This window comes from Pyrgilauda ruficollis, unplaced genomic scaffold (assembly GCF_017590135.1).
Source record: "Pyrgilauda ruficollis isolate IOZ18807 unplaced genomic scaffold, ASM1759013v1 scaffold13, whole genome shotgun sequence".
Taxonomy (NCBI): domain Eukaryota; kingdom Metazoa; phylum Chordata; class Aves; order Passeriformes; family Passeridae; genus Pyrgilauda; species Pyrgilauda ruficollis.
Genome location: NW_024511432.1, coordinates 3,112,700 through 3,128,676, shown reverse-complemented (window position 1 = coordinate 3,128,676; position 15,977 = coordinate 3,112,700). Strand labels below are relative to the sequence as shown.

At 43.7% G+C, this 15,977-nt stretch overlaps 1 protein-coding gene across 3 annotated transcripts in view; it reads left to right on the top strand.

Moving 5' to 3' along the window:
• Window positions 1-1,442: 1,442 nt before the first annotated feature.
• The window catches only part of GAN (gigaxonin), a 29,168-nt gene continuing 14,633 nt past the window's right edge, over window positions 1,443-15,977 (top strand). For 2 of the 3 annotated variants that reach the window (XR_005954439.1, XM_041459020.1), the window contains exons 1-2: window positions 1,443-1,678; window positions 15,099-15,213. Coding sequence is in view for 1 of the 3 variants with exons in the window: in XM_041459020.1 (XP_041314954.1) it covers window positions 1,512-1,678; window positions 15,099-15,213 (282 nt within the window). In the remaining 2 variants the exon portion in view is untranslated. The remainder of the gene's footprint in view (window positions 1,679-15,098; window positions 15,214-15,977) is intronic. The other variant, XM_041459021.1, reaches the window with a different exon arrangement.

Genomic DNA, 15,977 nt, shown 5'->3' with positions numbered 1-15,977 from the left:
AGCTGCACAACAAAGCTGCAGCAGTGTGCTCCTGCCTGTGACCCCTCTCCAGCCAGGGAGCACTTCAGCAAGGGTTCAGCTCCAACAGGGCAGAGCACACCCTTCACCCCGGCCCTGGGTGCAAGGTTTGGGCTGCTGGGTGGTGTGTGAGGATGTCCCAGCTGCAGTCTCCATCTGCACAACAAACCAGCATTGTGTCCAGCTTGGAAAGAACAAGGCTGCCTTTGTGAAGGCATTCATTTCCTACGGGGTCTTTTCCAGATAACCTGCTTCATATTCCGAGTGGTAAAATGATTTGGAGACACCATCAAACCAAATAAATGATAGAATTTTGTTACATTTCACTGAAATGCAAGTAATAAAAGCATGTGACCCACCACAGCTTTATTAGATGAGACCCTCTGAAAATGTTATTTTTCCAGAGAAGGCATGGGCAGCATGACATCCATTTGGGTGTTCCAGGGGCTGGGAGATCCCAGAGCCTGTCAGCACAGGGAGCACAGTGAGCTGCTGTGCTGGTCCCTCCCAGCAGCACCAGCTGGGTGTCTGTTTTAGAGCAGATCACAGTTTGTGAAACACTTTCACTCAGTGCAAATAGTTTCACTATTTTAATGTTGGATGCTGTTAAGAAAGCAGATGGAATCAAGTAATCTCTTAATGTGCAATTCAGCACGATAATAAACGGCCTAAAATTTACCATGAGAACTATCCTAAAGATCTTTTTTGCTGGAAAAGGCCACATTTCCAGTGGGCAGCTGTGGAAAGGGACACTGCCACAATGAGTCTTGCTGTATTTAATTCTCATGCTCTTACTTTTCCTTGTGCCTACACCCATAACATTCACCTCCAGCTCATATTAGGGAACCAATAAAAGGCCATTTTTACGGCATCACAGAATCAATTAGATTGGAAAAGACCTCTGGCTCATCGAGTCCAACCTATGACCAAACACCACCGTGTCACCCAGACCATGGAGTGCCACATCCAGTCTTTTCCTTAGACCCACGGATGGTGATTTCACCACCTCCCTGGGCAGCCCGTTCCGATGTCTGATCACCCTTTCTGGGAAGAAATTTCTCCGAATGTCCAACCTAAACCTCCCCTGCCGCAGCTTAGGGCTGTTTCCTTGTCTTGTCGCTCGTTGCCTGGACAAGAGTGATCCTCCCGCGGCTCCCTCCTCCTGCCAGGGAGCTGTGAAGAGCCACAAGGTCCCCCCTGAGCCTCCTTTTCTCCAGGCTGAGCCCCCCCAGCTCCGTTCCCTTCTCTGGACCTCCTTTAGTGACATTCCAAAGCCGTGAGGAGACAAAGCCGAGGTTTCCGCGGGCCGTCCCCGCCCCGCCCGCGGAGGGGCCGCGGTGCCCGAGGGCCGCCGGGCCGGGCCGCCCCCGCGGGGCGGCGCGGGGAGATGATGCCGGGAGATGATGTCAGCGGCGGGCGGGCGCTCAGCCATGGTGTGAGGGCAGGGACTGAGCCGGCCCGGCCCGGCCCGGCTCGGCGGCGGCAGCAGCACCATGTCGGGCCCGAGCGCCGTGTCGGACCCGCAGCACCCGGCGCGGCTGCTGCGGGCGCTCAGCTCGTTCCGGGAGGAGACGCGGTTCTGCGACGCGCACCTGGTGCTGGAGGGCGAGGAGATCCCGGTGCAGAAGAACATCCTGGCGGCCGCCAGCCCCTACATCAGGTACGGGCGGGCCCGCAGCCCCCGGGCGGCCGCTCGGAGGGGCCGCGCTGCGGGGAGCGGGGCCGGGGTTATGTAAGGAGCGGGATCCGCCGAGTGTGAGGGCGAAGGAGTCGGGGAAGGCCGGCGGGGGGGTCTGCGGACCCCGGCTGCGCCTCGGCCCGGAGTTGGCCCGAGGGTGTGGAGGCTCCCTCCCCGGAGACATTCAAACCGCAGCTGGACGCGTTCCTGTGTCACCTGCTCCAGGTAGGAGCTCCTGTCCTGTGCCTTGGCAGAGGAGCTGGACTGGGTGATCTCTAGAGCTCCCTTCCAACACCAGCTATTCTGTGGTTCTGTGGGAGCAGCTGCTGGGGCACCTCCTTCCCTCCTCCTTCCCTCCTTCCCTGCCTCCGGCCGGTGCCGCCCGGCCCCTCCGCAGGAGCCGTCGTGTTCTCGGCATCACACCGCTGCTTTTCTAGCTCTGAGAGGCTGTGTCACCCACCAGGGAAAAAAATCCTCCCAACAACTTCATTGCTGCAGGCGTCTGGTGTGAACAAGTAACCCCGAAAGAGTGAGGTGTGAGGATGGTGAGGGAGGTGTCCGGCCGAGGGGCAGCATCCCAGGGCATTGTGAGGTGCTGGGCTCTGTGTGTCCCTCGGCCGCACCGAGTCAGCACTTCAGCATCATTTTTTTTTTTTCCTCCTTAATGTCTTTTAGCAAGACAGGGCTCCAGGTGGTGGTCATGGGTTCTGAAGTACATCGGCTTATAAATTAGAAAAATAAAAATACAGATTTGTCTCCCCATCGCTTGTGCCCCCGCAGCATCTAAGAACATCACTCGGAAATTGCCAGAGGGACAAAGCCTGGCCGTGCCAGGATCGCTGGCAGCTCTTGGCAGGGGTGTCACCAGCATGTGCAGTCAGAACTGTGCCACTGACAGCGAGTGCTGGGGAGGATGAGCTGCATTAGCACAGTCATGGTTTCAGCCTGGCAAACTGCTGCTCCTGGGCTGTGTGTGTGCAGGGAAACCCAGGTCATGGAAAGTCCTGCTGACACCAGTCTGAACCCCATCACACTCAGTGCTGACAAGTCCAGTGACAGCAGGTGAAAAGAATATAGCCTCCACGAGATGTTATGGTACATGTCTGCATGTCAGAGTGGGTAAACAAAACATACAAGTGGTTAATTTCAAAGGGTTTTTAAGTCCACTCATTTGCAGGTAATAAAGGCATTTGTTTTGTTTTCATGTGTAAAGTAGGAGCAGACCTTCAGTATCATTTAAACACAGGATTATCATAAATCTGTAGCAGACTTTTTGTACTGTTTGGACAGTTCTTCCAGCTGCTGCTTCCTGTGAAGCTGTCATAAAATCTGCATCTTTTTGCTAGGTCAGGATGGGAATTCTTTATGCTACAGTCTGAAAAAGTGCAACCTTGTGCAGTGTCATATAATCTGCTTTTAGGCAATACATTATTTTGGGTGACCACTGTAGTACAACTTCAACATTCTCAAGTACAAAAATAAACTAAAAATAAATAGAATATGAGGCCGGTGAATAACTTTTAAATAGCAGTGATCATGCACAGACTTAAGTAAACAGTTCTCTGCACTGACTAAGCTAGCAGAGCTGAGATATAACATGAAATAAAATGCACATAGAAGGAGATCATCAAGAATTTGCAAAAAGGATGTGGTGGAGCCTATGTATTACTAATAATTTTTCGTCACTGCTTGTCTTGAGAAGCATGTTTGGAAGACTGTGGTGAAAGAAATCAAAGATGTGAAATAGAAATGAGCCATTGATTCATACTCTTCAAAATGCCTGAATGCTTTTTAGGCCATTGGACATCGTATTTGAGATGGCCATATGCCTGACATTAGATTTCAGAAGAGTTGCTGTAGGTGGTAAGAGGTCATGTCCTTGGAAAAACTGCTGTTCTACTGCTACAGCAGGATGAGTTTAGAGAAAATGTCAAATTTTTTACTGTGAAAAAAAAAAGCTTAACTAAAAGATACTGTAGATCATCCTATGGAGAAGTGTCTTTTCACAGAATTTCATCTTTAAGTTTTGCATTTTGTTAATCTGTGAAAAATGTACTGGGGAAACATGGGTTAATTGTGTGTGAGGAATAAGAGCTCCAGACACAACTACATTAGCAACAAAACTTGTAGTCATTAGAGTTGTGGTTTTTTTAAACTCAGAATTGTTCAGGTTCAAATCTCATGAAGGAACTCATTAACTATGTGTGAAAGTAGGTTACATGCATTAATATATAAATATGATTAAGTGTGAGGTTTGGTGTATTTTTTTTTAAGCTTACTCATGTCTTCTCCTCAGGCTTTCAAGATGTAAAGAACCAAAAATACATGTACCTAGTTCTTGCATGGCACATTAGGAAACACATTTGTATTACCTACCTTTGCAGAGCCTAATTTTTACTTGCTGTCTGTCTCTCTTCTTTTTATCACTCCAGGATCTCTCTCTTAGTCCAGCTGGTCTTCACATTGGGTAGGATTGGTCAGGTAGGTTGCCAGTGGTGGAGCATTGTGTTTCCAGCCAAGGAAACACAGTGGCTTTTTTTGGAGTTGAAATTAATCTCCACCTTGTGCCTAGTCTGTGCAGCTCCCATTTATTTTGAGTGTTGGTTTTTCAAAGAAAATCTGTTTAGGCCTCTATATAAACAGTTATTGCAGGAGACACAAGCATTTCCTGCCCCTGTATTTTAAGGGTAGCTGATTCCAAAGCTCTGGTACCACAAGCTGCTACAGTCTCCAAATGCCAATTGATTCAGATTGCTCTCATTTGAAAAATTCCAATATAAAGCTCAGAAAAATCCATTAAGTACTTTCAGAAGTAAAACTTGGAATAAAAACAATCATTTACGTGAAACTTGAAGTGAAGCAGTGGAAGTATGAGTTGCTGTGGTGTTTGCAGTGTCTGGCTGTCTCATTATGTGCTGTGGCTGTGGGCAAGTTGGTGGGCGAGTTCAGAAGCTGTAGGGTTTGCATGAATGCCTAGTTTAGGGTGTGAGTAGGAAAATAAGTAGGCATGGACTTTGTGAGGGGGTGGTTGGGTGTGAGCAGTCTGTGTGTGCTGAAGGATTTGTGCAGCCACGGGGAGAGGAGCGTTACCTGTTTTTTAGTTTTGCATGGAAGCTCTTTGGCTGACTGGTTATGAGTAGGACACTTGTAAATTATAGTGATGTGTTTTCTCACTAGTTATTTGGCAACTGGATTATCCATGGAGCTCAAAGATAGAAGCTTCAGTGGGGAGAGAAAAAAAAGGCATGAAGGGGCACAGAAACACATTGGAAGTGTTACTGGTGTCATGAGTCCCACCTGATTGTCTGATCCATTGGCTGCTGCAAGTACAGAAAAATAAAAAAGGCCTGTTTCATTTTCAAATTTTCAGTCTGTGGGACCAGTAAGAATTTTAATTTTTGTGGTAGTTTCATTCTTGAAGTTTTGCCTCTACTGCTTAATGCCAAGTGGTTTGTAGCTCTTTCAGGCCAGTGAGGTCTGGAGCAGTTGTGTGAATTCCTACAGAATTCCTTTATGTGTACAGGTTTATCTAATCCCTCTGTGTGCCCCTGGAGCAAATCCTGCCATTTACAAAGCACAGAAGTCTCCCTGCTTATCTCTAACATCTTGTGGTATGTTCCTGAGCCTGAGAAAAGGAGGGTTCCTCAGGAAGAAACTGCCACAGGACAAAGTGTGGTTTGGCTCAAGGTGATGCTGCTGTGCATCCCAGAGCAGTTATATTCAAGCCAGGTTAGCTCTTGGTTTTCTCTTCTGTAATAAATCAGCCAGAAACCTGCCCTTTTTTTGGTAGCACTCTTTGTCCTGGCGATTGCCTTAGTGTAGATCCATTGCCCTGGTTTAATTTATTTCGTTTGAGAGCTTGGTGTAAATTACAGTGGCGTGTGAGGGCTTTTCCCTGAGCAAACCATGCTTGCACTAGTAAGTTTGGCCTGAGCTGTGGCATAGATCCACCAACCTTTTATAGGATAGATTTGGTCCAAGCATTCCTGGTATCCTCAGCAGTAGCAGCAGATGTTCCCATCTGAACAGATCTGTCACTGTCTGGCATGAGTCGTTCCTGGCCAGCTGAAACTTGCAACTCTTTATATTTTGCTCACCTACTGTCTGCTTGCCTGGATCACAGGGAGCACGTGGGAACTACCTCAACAAAGAGGATATTTAAGCCCATATTCTTAGACAAATTTAATGTTGTTACGCAGGGATTGTGCTGCTGCATTACAAATTGAATTAAGACATTTTTGTTACCTCAGCAAGTTTTGTCTTTGATTTTCACACATCTGCGTGAGCAGATTACAGATGGCTCTGTGTGTTCTATACTGTTCCCCAAGGCTTTCCAAATTCAGTAATGGATCAGTAATCATATTTAAATCTTTTTTCAGAGGAGCATAATATAACTAAACAAGAATGTAAATGTAAGGTTAAGTTCATATTATTTTAATGTACTTATAAATAGCTGTACTGCTTGTAAATGGGTTTTGGTCAGAAATAACCTGACAGCCTTTGCATCCTTGCACTTGTCCTGTTCAGCCTTCTGACATCCCTAAAACACTGCAGACCTTGCAAGACCCTGCACAGCCATGGGCAATGCTGAAATAGATTTCCATGGAGATGTGGGGGGACGTGTCCCCCATCACTGACCTCCTGCCCTTTCCTCTGTGTGCTGGCACTTGAAGCATTTGCAGCTGTCACGAGGGGAGCCTGCTGAGACTCCATCCCTGTGTGAGTGTGTCTGGGAGCATCTGTGAGTGCTGGTGTGGGAGGTGGGCCGGGATGTCCCTCCTGCACCCTGGAGGTGCCGCTGGGCACTTCTTGTTATACCTGTTGGACAATGAATATAGAGCAAGGTCAAGTAGGAGCCAACACATGCCAGGAGCTTCTGCTGCTTATTTCCTGGTACCTGTTTGTTTTTTACTGACATTTATAGAGATCTTTTATAATGTTTTAAAACTTTTCTTTAATTTGGGATGAATGTTGAAGTCAGGAACACAAATGGCAGCTGGAGCTGGGAGCTGTTTGGTTGTCAGAACGCCGTGCTCCCAAGTTCTGCTTTAGCCAAATCATGCTGTAATTGTGCCAGGGCTTGTTCCCTCTTCACTGGGTGTGCAGGGTGGTGTTGTGGTAACTGCACTGTAAAGGAGGGCTCTAAAGCCATTGTTGTCTTCAAGGTTTCTTTTGAGAAGTTTGTTTCTGGCAGTCTCCTGGGAGCTTTGGAGGCTGCCCTGGCAGTAGGAAGTCAGGAACAGATCAGGCCAGAATTTGCTTCCAGACTTTTTTTTTTTTAATTTGACATAGTTTTGTTTTGGTTTTGATTAAAAAAAATTAAATTGAAATGCTACCTATTATGTTTTAGTGGTAGCTGGGTTGTAAACTCTCTGTGACTTTGAGAGGCAATAAATCAAAATAGTTGCCTTGGCCAGAAACTCTGTGCCTGGCACAACTCAGAAGTGCCTACATGCATGTTATGTTTGGATAAGTAGTTGAGGGGCAACAGTGATAAAGGTATGTTAAAAGTTTATGGTTTAAAAAGGGATTTAGAAGTCACTATACCAGGCTTGAATGGGGAGTTGTTAATTATATTCCTGCTCCAACAAGCCCCTAGAGATCGCCTGAAGGGAAGAAGCCATAAGGCTCTTACCCAGCCCAAAATAGTAAAAAAAATACAGTTGGGCTGCTGCTACACGTCAGGCAGAGGGAGAACTGGGAATCAGAGCATCTTGTTTACCCAGGAGAACTAGAGATGAAATTTCTTGTCCTTTCTTTGTAGCTGGAGACGCGCAGCTCATCTGCGTGCCTGACGTAAGAGGCGAGCTGGGATGGAAGGTGTGGCAGGATGGGGCTGCTTGGGATGTCTGGGTAATTTATGCTCTGTAGGTTGCCTTTACACTTGTATTAATTGCCTTGTTTGGCAAAACTTTTCTTATTAAAAGAACTTTTTTTATTCTTGGGGTTTTTTTCCTTGATTTACAGTGTATTTTGTGGCTGGAACAGAGCTGATGTGTCTGGAGCTGATGAGTCAGAAATGCTTCACTTGTGTTTTGGTTTTCTTGGTGGTGTTCTCTTTTAATTCTTTGAACCTCTTTTGTTTGTGTTGGTCTTGTCTGCAGTTACTAAAGGAACTTTTTTCTGGTGTGGATTGGCAAATACGAACAGTAATGAATGGTTTGAAAGGATTTGTTTCCTCACTCTGTTCAGACTCTTATTCTGAATATTGTACAGAAGTTTCTCTGTGTGCTGGTTCTGAGTACCAATGTAGTGCTACCCATGCACAGGGGAGTCTCCACTCCTGCCTTTGCCTCTCATATTTTATGTTTGCCATGGCTCAATATGTCCAAAAAATCAAAATAAATCACAGCTTATGCACAGCCCTGAAAGTTCTTGTCCCTATCAAGGAAGTATGTCCTTAATACCATGTGGTTGGTGGCTGGTTTATGTCCTCAGGCATGTTGGTTTACATCCCCTGGACAGCGTGGGCTGCCTGGTGCAGCTCTTGTTTATGGACATGAGAAGTGCTCTGTGTTGGAGACTCCTGTGCTGATGAAATCCATGCTCCTGGTTCCTTTTTCCTCTTGGCTGTGGCATTGCTTTCTGTGAAAATCTTGCAGATCTGTGTTTTCCAGCTCTGGGCATATCCAGAATTCCGGTGCTTCCCTCAGCTGGATTCCAAGCATCTTCTAGCTGTTCCACAACACTACTCATGCACTTATAATTTTGTCCATTTGACTTCATACTTGCCATCAATTACGAAAATCTTTCTCCAACTCTGTTGCTTATTGCTCCCATGTGCTGTAAGGATAAGTGAGGTGTAAAAACCTGGTTAATCCAAGTTTTCCCAACAGATCTGTTGGTGTTTGTTAAATAATAATATTTTCAGGAATAAAGTTAAATTAATTAAATAATAATAATAATACAGGACTATTTGGGTTATTAGACACAAGCTGCACAGCATTGCATTTCTTAAATATATTTAACAGCAAATTTAGCAGCATGGGTACTGTATAACATTGTACATGTTTCTTCTAAAAAAACATTTTAAAGAAGTTTAAAAGTGGAGTTAATCTGAAAGAAGACATATTGCAAGTAAGACACTCTTCATTTCTTGGCTTAAAACTCTATTTCAAAAATGTCTTCCCTTGTTTTTCTGAGGAAGTCCTGATTCCAAACTGCTACCTAAAAAGTGTGATACTGCTGGGAATCATCAGTTCAGTGAATGGACTTGAGTGTCGAGTGGAGCAGAAGAAAACCAAACCCAAACCACCTTTCTAAACCCAGCAGGTGTTTCTGTCACAGGTGAACAGCAACTGCTGAACCAGGTGTGCTCCACCACATCACAGATGAGCCTGAGCTGTGCTTTGTGCCATGCACAGGGTGCAGAACCACAGCAGCTGATCTGCATTGCTTGTGTTTGACTTGTTTGCAAGCTCAGCTGGTGCAGTTGCTTGGTTGTTTCCTGTGCTGGCTAAAGAAAACCAAAGTGAGATGAAACATCAGGTCCTTGGTGCTGAGAACTGCCAGGGTCCGTCCTTGGGCACAGTTTGTTGAGTGTGTGTTCTGTCTACTTAGGGCTAACTCACATGTTTAGGCAAGACACTCTGGTTGAGGGTAGATTTCCAATTTAGATTACAATCTAGCTCTGGATGAGCTCAGTGTAATCAGGGTAATTTCAGATTTTCATGGTAAACAAGCTCTTAATTGAGGAAAGCCCATGAGCCCTGTACATGTCCCCTGTGCTGCTGTTGAAGGAATTGCCTTGTTCCTTTTCTTATGGAAAGGGATGAAGCCACATTTGTGCCTGACTTAAACTTTTCAGTAGTTGAAAAAATTAAGTTATATGTCATAGTTTTTGTTTCTCTTAAAGCAAACAGAGCAAATTTTGCAAGTTTTTGTGCTGAGCTGTTAAATGGACTCCTTTGCCTTGAGATCTGCAGTTGTAGTTAGAGATAATCTTAAGGAGAGAGACATAGGAGAGGCATAGCCAAAATCTTCTGAGAGCTGGCACCCTTTGCAGGGTGTGGTGAAGACTGACTTTTATGTGTGGTGCTAAAGGCCAGGGTGCGACCTCAAAGGAAACCTTCTGATTTGGTTGTAAAATGTCTTTTTGGAGGGTGGCAGTGGGTGGAGTGAATTGCTGCATCATGTTTTTATGTCTGACCTGTTTAATAATGTGATTATTAAGGAGTTTTTTTGCACGTAGAAAGACCAGCCTTTATGGGAGAAAACATTGCAGGGATAAAGGCAGACAAATGAAAAACTTCACCATTGAAATGGTCAGTCCTAACTAGAACTTTATTAGATTTGCCATGGAAAGCTTGTACTTGAAAGACTAAAACCTACATAAGGAAACCCAGACCAGGAGACTAAATGGACCTTATATTTGCATCAAAAGCAGATTTTTTTTTGTTTTCTCGTTAGTGATGCAAAATCTCCAAGTACTCACTTGTCATTTTTGGGACTGAGTCATCCTTGTGAGCATGTTTTAGGTTTGCTGCATGTCTTTGCTAGAACAATTTGTTGGAGGTCCAACTTCATTTTAAAATGCTGATGCTCTCTGGAGAAGGCCAAAACACTGGTGCAGGTAAAGAATAAATCATCAAACCCCAATTTTATTGCCCTTCGGTTTCGAAGGACAGCTTTGCTACTCAAATATTAAAGTTTGCTAGTGTGGCAATACTGGCAAAGCATGTTTAGACCAGCCCTTAATGGCTAATCTGGAGCAAAATCATTAATTTGGGAAGACAGCTCCTTTCCAAAAGACAAGTGTCTCCCTCTTGTCTGGTTCCTGACACCCTGCAGTGTAAATAGGTCAGTGAACTGCGTTTGCACCGTGGTGACGTGAGAGCAGGTAAAAGTTTTGTGTTGCAAAGCATCAAACCCAAAGCGTCTGTCTCTTGTTTCCCAGATTTTTTGATGGCTGTTCACTGTAAATATCAACAACCTGCTTGTGGTGAATGTGGTCTGGAGCATTCTGGTAGGCACAGTCTTTGCAGACAGGTGTTTTCTTTATTTGTTTAGGTCGCAATATACCAGCACTCCGAGGACTAAAGCTTTCCAAGAGTTGTGCTCTTGTTCTCTGTATAACTTATGTGACCATTACAAAAATACATCAGTTGTCTTTTCTTAGTAGTTTACAGATAAGGCAGAGATTTCAAAGATGAAAATATTCCCACAAAATTATGTCTGACTCAGGAAAGCAAGTGGTGGTGGTGATGGCCAAGTTCTTAATTTGAATTTTCATTTTGTTTGTTGTTTTGTCTAGTTAATTATTTAAAAGAGATTATTCCCCTCCTATAAAGTTTCAACTGTAAAAAGTAAGAAAACCAAGTTTTCAGGCACATGGATTTTTGTTTTTCAATCTGCTTCTTATAAATCTTAACTGTCCCGCAACAGTGATTTCACAGGTATTGGCTGTAAGGTCAGAAGTATTGGGTGTGCTTTGATTTGTTTTGCTCTTTTAAAATAACAGTAAGTTGGAAGTTCCATCCTAATTTTAACAACAACTGTGGACAGTCTTAATTTACCTGTTGTTTTGCTTTTTGCTTGTGGTTTGGTTTTTTTTTATTATTATTATTATTATTTGAATCTGTTTTATGTCATTAGTGGTAAATTGTTGTTCCTAGCAGTATCAACATCAGTTCTTCGGCCTGTGTTTGCATTTTGAGGATTCACCTTGCTTATACTGCTTCCCTATACAGAAGAGGTACTGGAATTTTTATCCTCATTCTGCCTCATGTAGAGCGTTTCAGATGACTCATTAGGATTGTATTCCTTAAGTGATGTGGAACAGCAGATTCTAAATTTGTCACACAGACAACATCAAAACACAACATCAACCCATTTGTTCTTATGCCACTGGCTCAAGGTGTTGTGTGTGCCAGCAGTTCTCCTGACGAGGCACAAGATGCTGGGATGGATGTTGAGAACAGTTTTATATTACTGGAAGCAATTTCAACTTACAATCATGATCCTAATTAAAAAATGGAAATTATTATTTTAAAATGTGTATGGAGTCAAGTTGCTCAAAATTAAATTACTTGAGAAAACAGGATGAAGAAGTTGCCTTGTTTCATTTCCTCCAGCTCTGTCTTGCCTGTGCTCTGCTCCCAACTCATGGGGCTTTTGGTTGTCTGGGAGGGTTATTTCCTTCTAGATGTCGATGTTCTGGTCTTCCATCTGAATTAAGGAAGACTGAAGCAGCCTTTTCAGCTGTGGTTTGGCAGCTTGGAGTGCTTTTAAAGTAATTAGAAATGTTGTCCGCAGTAGGAAGCTGTCACATGCCTGTGTTAGAAGCAGCTGTGCTGCAGCTGGCCCATCTCTGCACCTTGGGCTGCTGGTTGCCACTTCCAGCTCTCACAGGCTGAATAAATCACCCTGAGGAGGAGCGTGGCAGAAGGAAGACATCCTCCTTCTGGGATGCTGACAGATTGGAAAGCCTCTGCTTAAGCATAGCTGGTAACTTACTTTCTAAAGGGAAATTTGAGAGAGCACAAGGGTTAAGTATTTCTCCATGTGCTGCCCATTGTCTTTCTGAACTGGGAACAAATATGTTTGGAAACTTTCTCGTTCTGTCTCTGGTGTTATGACAGGGATGCCCAGGCCTCAGTTTGCGGGTGAGGTGTGGGTGCAGGTCACAGCTGGTGCTGGGTGATGCAAGAGGAGATGTGGCTCCTTGCCCTCTGCTTGCACACCTCCTGCTTTTCTCTCCTCCTTCAGCTTTCTTTTCATTTGGACTCATTATTTTTTTTTCTTAAACTTTTCCAGCCCCAAACCTGGTTATAATATGTCCTTGCATGATATTTTTCCTCCCCTCTTCCAACAGCCAGTAGCTGTCCTGCAGTTTTGATGTAAGTGACAAGGAGTACATCCAGCTGTCTTTGGGAATTGCTCTCTTGGCATAGCTCAGAAGTACTTGTACTGAAATAAATAACCTTATATTTTATTAACCAACAAATTAAAATCATGTGACAGATGCATCACTATTGCTTCCCATGACAGATGATACGAACAAAATTTAATCTGAACTAGGAAGCATTTGCATAAGGTGAAGTTTGCCTAGATACAAGTGTCTGTAACTTTGAAGTAATTTGATTTGTTCTCAAGGTTATTTTTCTACTTTGGCTTCATGTTTTTCCCTTGCGTTAGGGCCTAGGTCATTTCTTTTCAGCTCATGAACTGTTGATGCCTGAAGAAGTACACAGCAGTTAGAGCATCTACCCTGATAAGACCCAAAAACTCTGAACAACAGTTTCTTGTTACCAGGAGGAGTCAGTGTAAAGTCCATGCAATAAGGTGATTTAGCTTGGGTGTGTACAGGTGATGCTAAGATGAAAGTTAGTGATAAATAGCATGAGTCCTTTCCCTAATCTCCCCATTAGTGCTGGCATCAACATGCTTATTATATGCCTTGGACCTGTTTTAAGCCCCTCAATATGTTGGACACCCCAGGTTCTGTGTAGATCCTGCTGTGTATTTGATCATGACAGCTACTTACAGGTACCTGACTCACGTGAGATCAGGGATCACCCAACTGCTTTTTTCTGCTGAAGGAAGCAGAAACCTTGTGAACCTTGATACATTTTATGTTAAATTAAAAGAAAACACAGTTTCATCCTAGGAATCCAGAAGTGCCTTTTGTTGCAAAGCAAGAATCCCAGAACTCAAGTGGAGGTAGTTTGGATAGATTTGAAAATGTGTGTAAAGAAGCCTTTGCTCTGTTAGAAGTGTAAAGGCATGTTGCCCTGTGTGTATATGCTCTGTAGCTCGTTTGGAGTTTGTAGACATAGAAAATGCACACTGCACATGGGCAAGGATGGCTCGGGTTGAGGTACACGTTGTGTGTTCTGCTGGAAATGTACATTTGGGGCAGGAATTTTCAGCTGACAGGCTGTACATCAGTGCCTGCTCTTGCAGCATACGCTTTAATGGGAGTCACATAACTTTCCTAATCTCCTTCCAGGTGTTAGGAAAGAAACAATTTCCTAACCCACACCACGTTGTTGTTGTTGTTGTTGTTATTTGTATTGTAACTTGTGCCAGGTGCTGTACAGCCAGGATGAAGCAGCTCCAGCCCTGCTGCATGGGCACCGCTATCTCGGGGTGTTCTGCAGAGTAGAAAAGGAATGTGAAGACAGGACCACAAGCATGATGAACTAGAGGGCTAAAATTACTGCCCTTATTCACACTTAAAAATAGCTCCTTACAGACTGAGGTTTTATTTGATGTGAGTTACAGCTTAATTTGTGAGAAACTTAATTTATTCCGATATGAGTAAGTGAGGTAGAATCTGCCCTTAGCTAAGACCTATTTATGTATTTGCTTAGCATGAGTGTGGATAGCAGGAGGCTGGACACTTTCAGCTTAGCAAAGCCACAGCTTTTCACATTAAGCAACTGATTCTATCTAAGGATATATTCAAATGAATGTTAGAAAGTTTTAAAAGCTTTTATTTTAGTGTGCTGTGGTAGATGTAGGCCACTATATATACACAGAAGTAGAGAAACAAACTTTCTTTTCTTTATATAATGTATTCTTCATTGACCAAAATGTGGAAAAATATGTTAGAAACTGATCTTTTATTAGCTCTTGTGGCTGTTTGCACCAAATTGGTGGATGCTGCTCCCTTTTGAACACTTAAAGTTGTCTCTCCTGGAAGAAGTGTTTGCACTGACAGCTGGTGGAAAGCAAAGTGTCTGCTGTGCTATTATTACTTCCTCACCTTTCCCCCTAGTCTCCACCATGCTATTCACAGGCACATCACAGTGCTCCTGGTATGTTTAAAGAAATGGCTTGTAAGTGAAATGTCCACTGATGTAGATGAATATTTAAAGCTCTGCCGAGCAGCACATGGGCTGTTCCCTGCAACTGTGAGTGCATGGCTTGGTTACAGCCAGGCACAGCATTAGGCTGATAACATCATAAACTACACAAAATGGTAATGCAATCCAAATGTTTGTGCTGCCAGTAAATATTCTGATCACATCTGCTAACTCTAATTATTTCTTCCTTGGTAAAAAAAGTTTTGGTTTTGTTTTGCTTTGGATTTTTTTCCACCTTTATCAAAGCAAATTCTTGTGTTTCATCTGTCAGCAGAGCTGCTGTTCTGTTGGAAAGTCTGAATGAAGTTTTTGAATGCTTGTGATGAATGAGCTGGGATAAAACATTGGCTCTTTGATGGCCTGGGTAGTTTGCAAGGCTGACAGATTTGTTCAGTTTGGAAATGTGATGAGCAGTATCAGAGGTCATACCTACGTGCTAATTCAAGGGACAGTTTTTCCATCACATTGAAAGGTTTTAACATCTCTGTTGCAGCTCAGGACATCCATATTCTGAGATCTCAGATTCTTCAGAAACTTACAGCAACCAGTGCCCAGATTTTGAACTTTGCTCTTTTCCTTTTCTCTTCTCTTAGAACAAAATTGAATTACAATCCTCCAAAGGATGATGGTTCAACATACAAGATTGAACTCGAAGGGATATCTGTTGATATCATGAAAGAGATACTAGACTACATCTTCAGTGGGCAGGTATGGTATTAAAAACCCCTAAACCTCACTTGACTATTTGGCAAAATAACTTGAGTTTTAACACTGCTGTCCTGAAAGATGTTTAAAACTTTGTCATAGAGCTTCTGCAGAGTGGGACTGTGCATGTGAAGTAGAGCAGTAGGCTCTGCAGGAGTTGTCTCCTGTTCTTGTGTAGCAGGCGAGGACTTTAAAATTTAGAGTCAATGTCAAACCCTTGTATTAAAATTGGTGGCTACCTTCAGTAACCTGCTTTAAAACAGGCAGTGTTTGTCACCTGTGACAGAGGACTGCTTTGGTAGCCACAGAGATGGAGGCCCCATCACTGAGGATTACAGCACACCAGGCACCTTCCCTCCCTCTCCCTTGTGCCCACCTCTCTGGCCTCTTGTCAGATCTGCCTGCCAGGAGCCTTAGCAGGAATTAAAGTTGGTGTGTCCAGTTTATTTGGAACCAGAATAAGATTGGTGAACAAGTTTAGCTTTCAGCAGAAAAAGAAAAGGAAGATTTGGCTTGAAATTCATTCCTGCATGTGTGTTTAAAAAAAATTATTTATTTATTACAGCAAAACCCATTTTAGGTTCCCGGATGAGATGAGCAATTTTATGGTTGGTTACTTCATGAATTTATCAAAATTTCTGCTCCACACCTTCTGTCAAGCAAATGCCTTTCCAACCCTGCGTTAATTAATTAATGGTTAGCAGTCATATCAGTTTCTCCTGATTCTTACACTGGCATTAATACTCCATTTTTCAGCCACTGAGAAT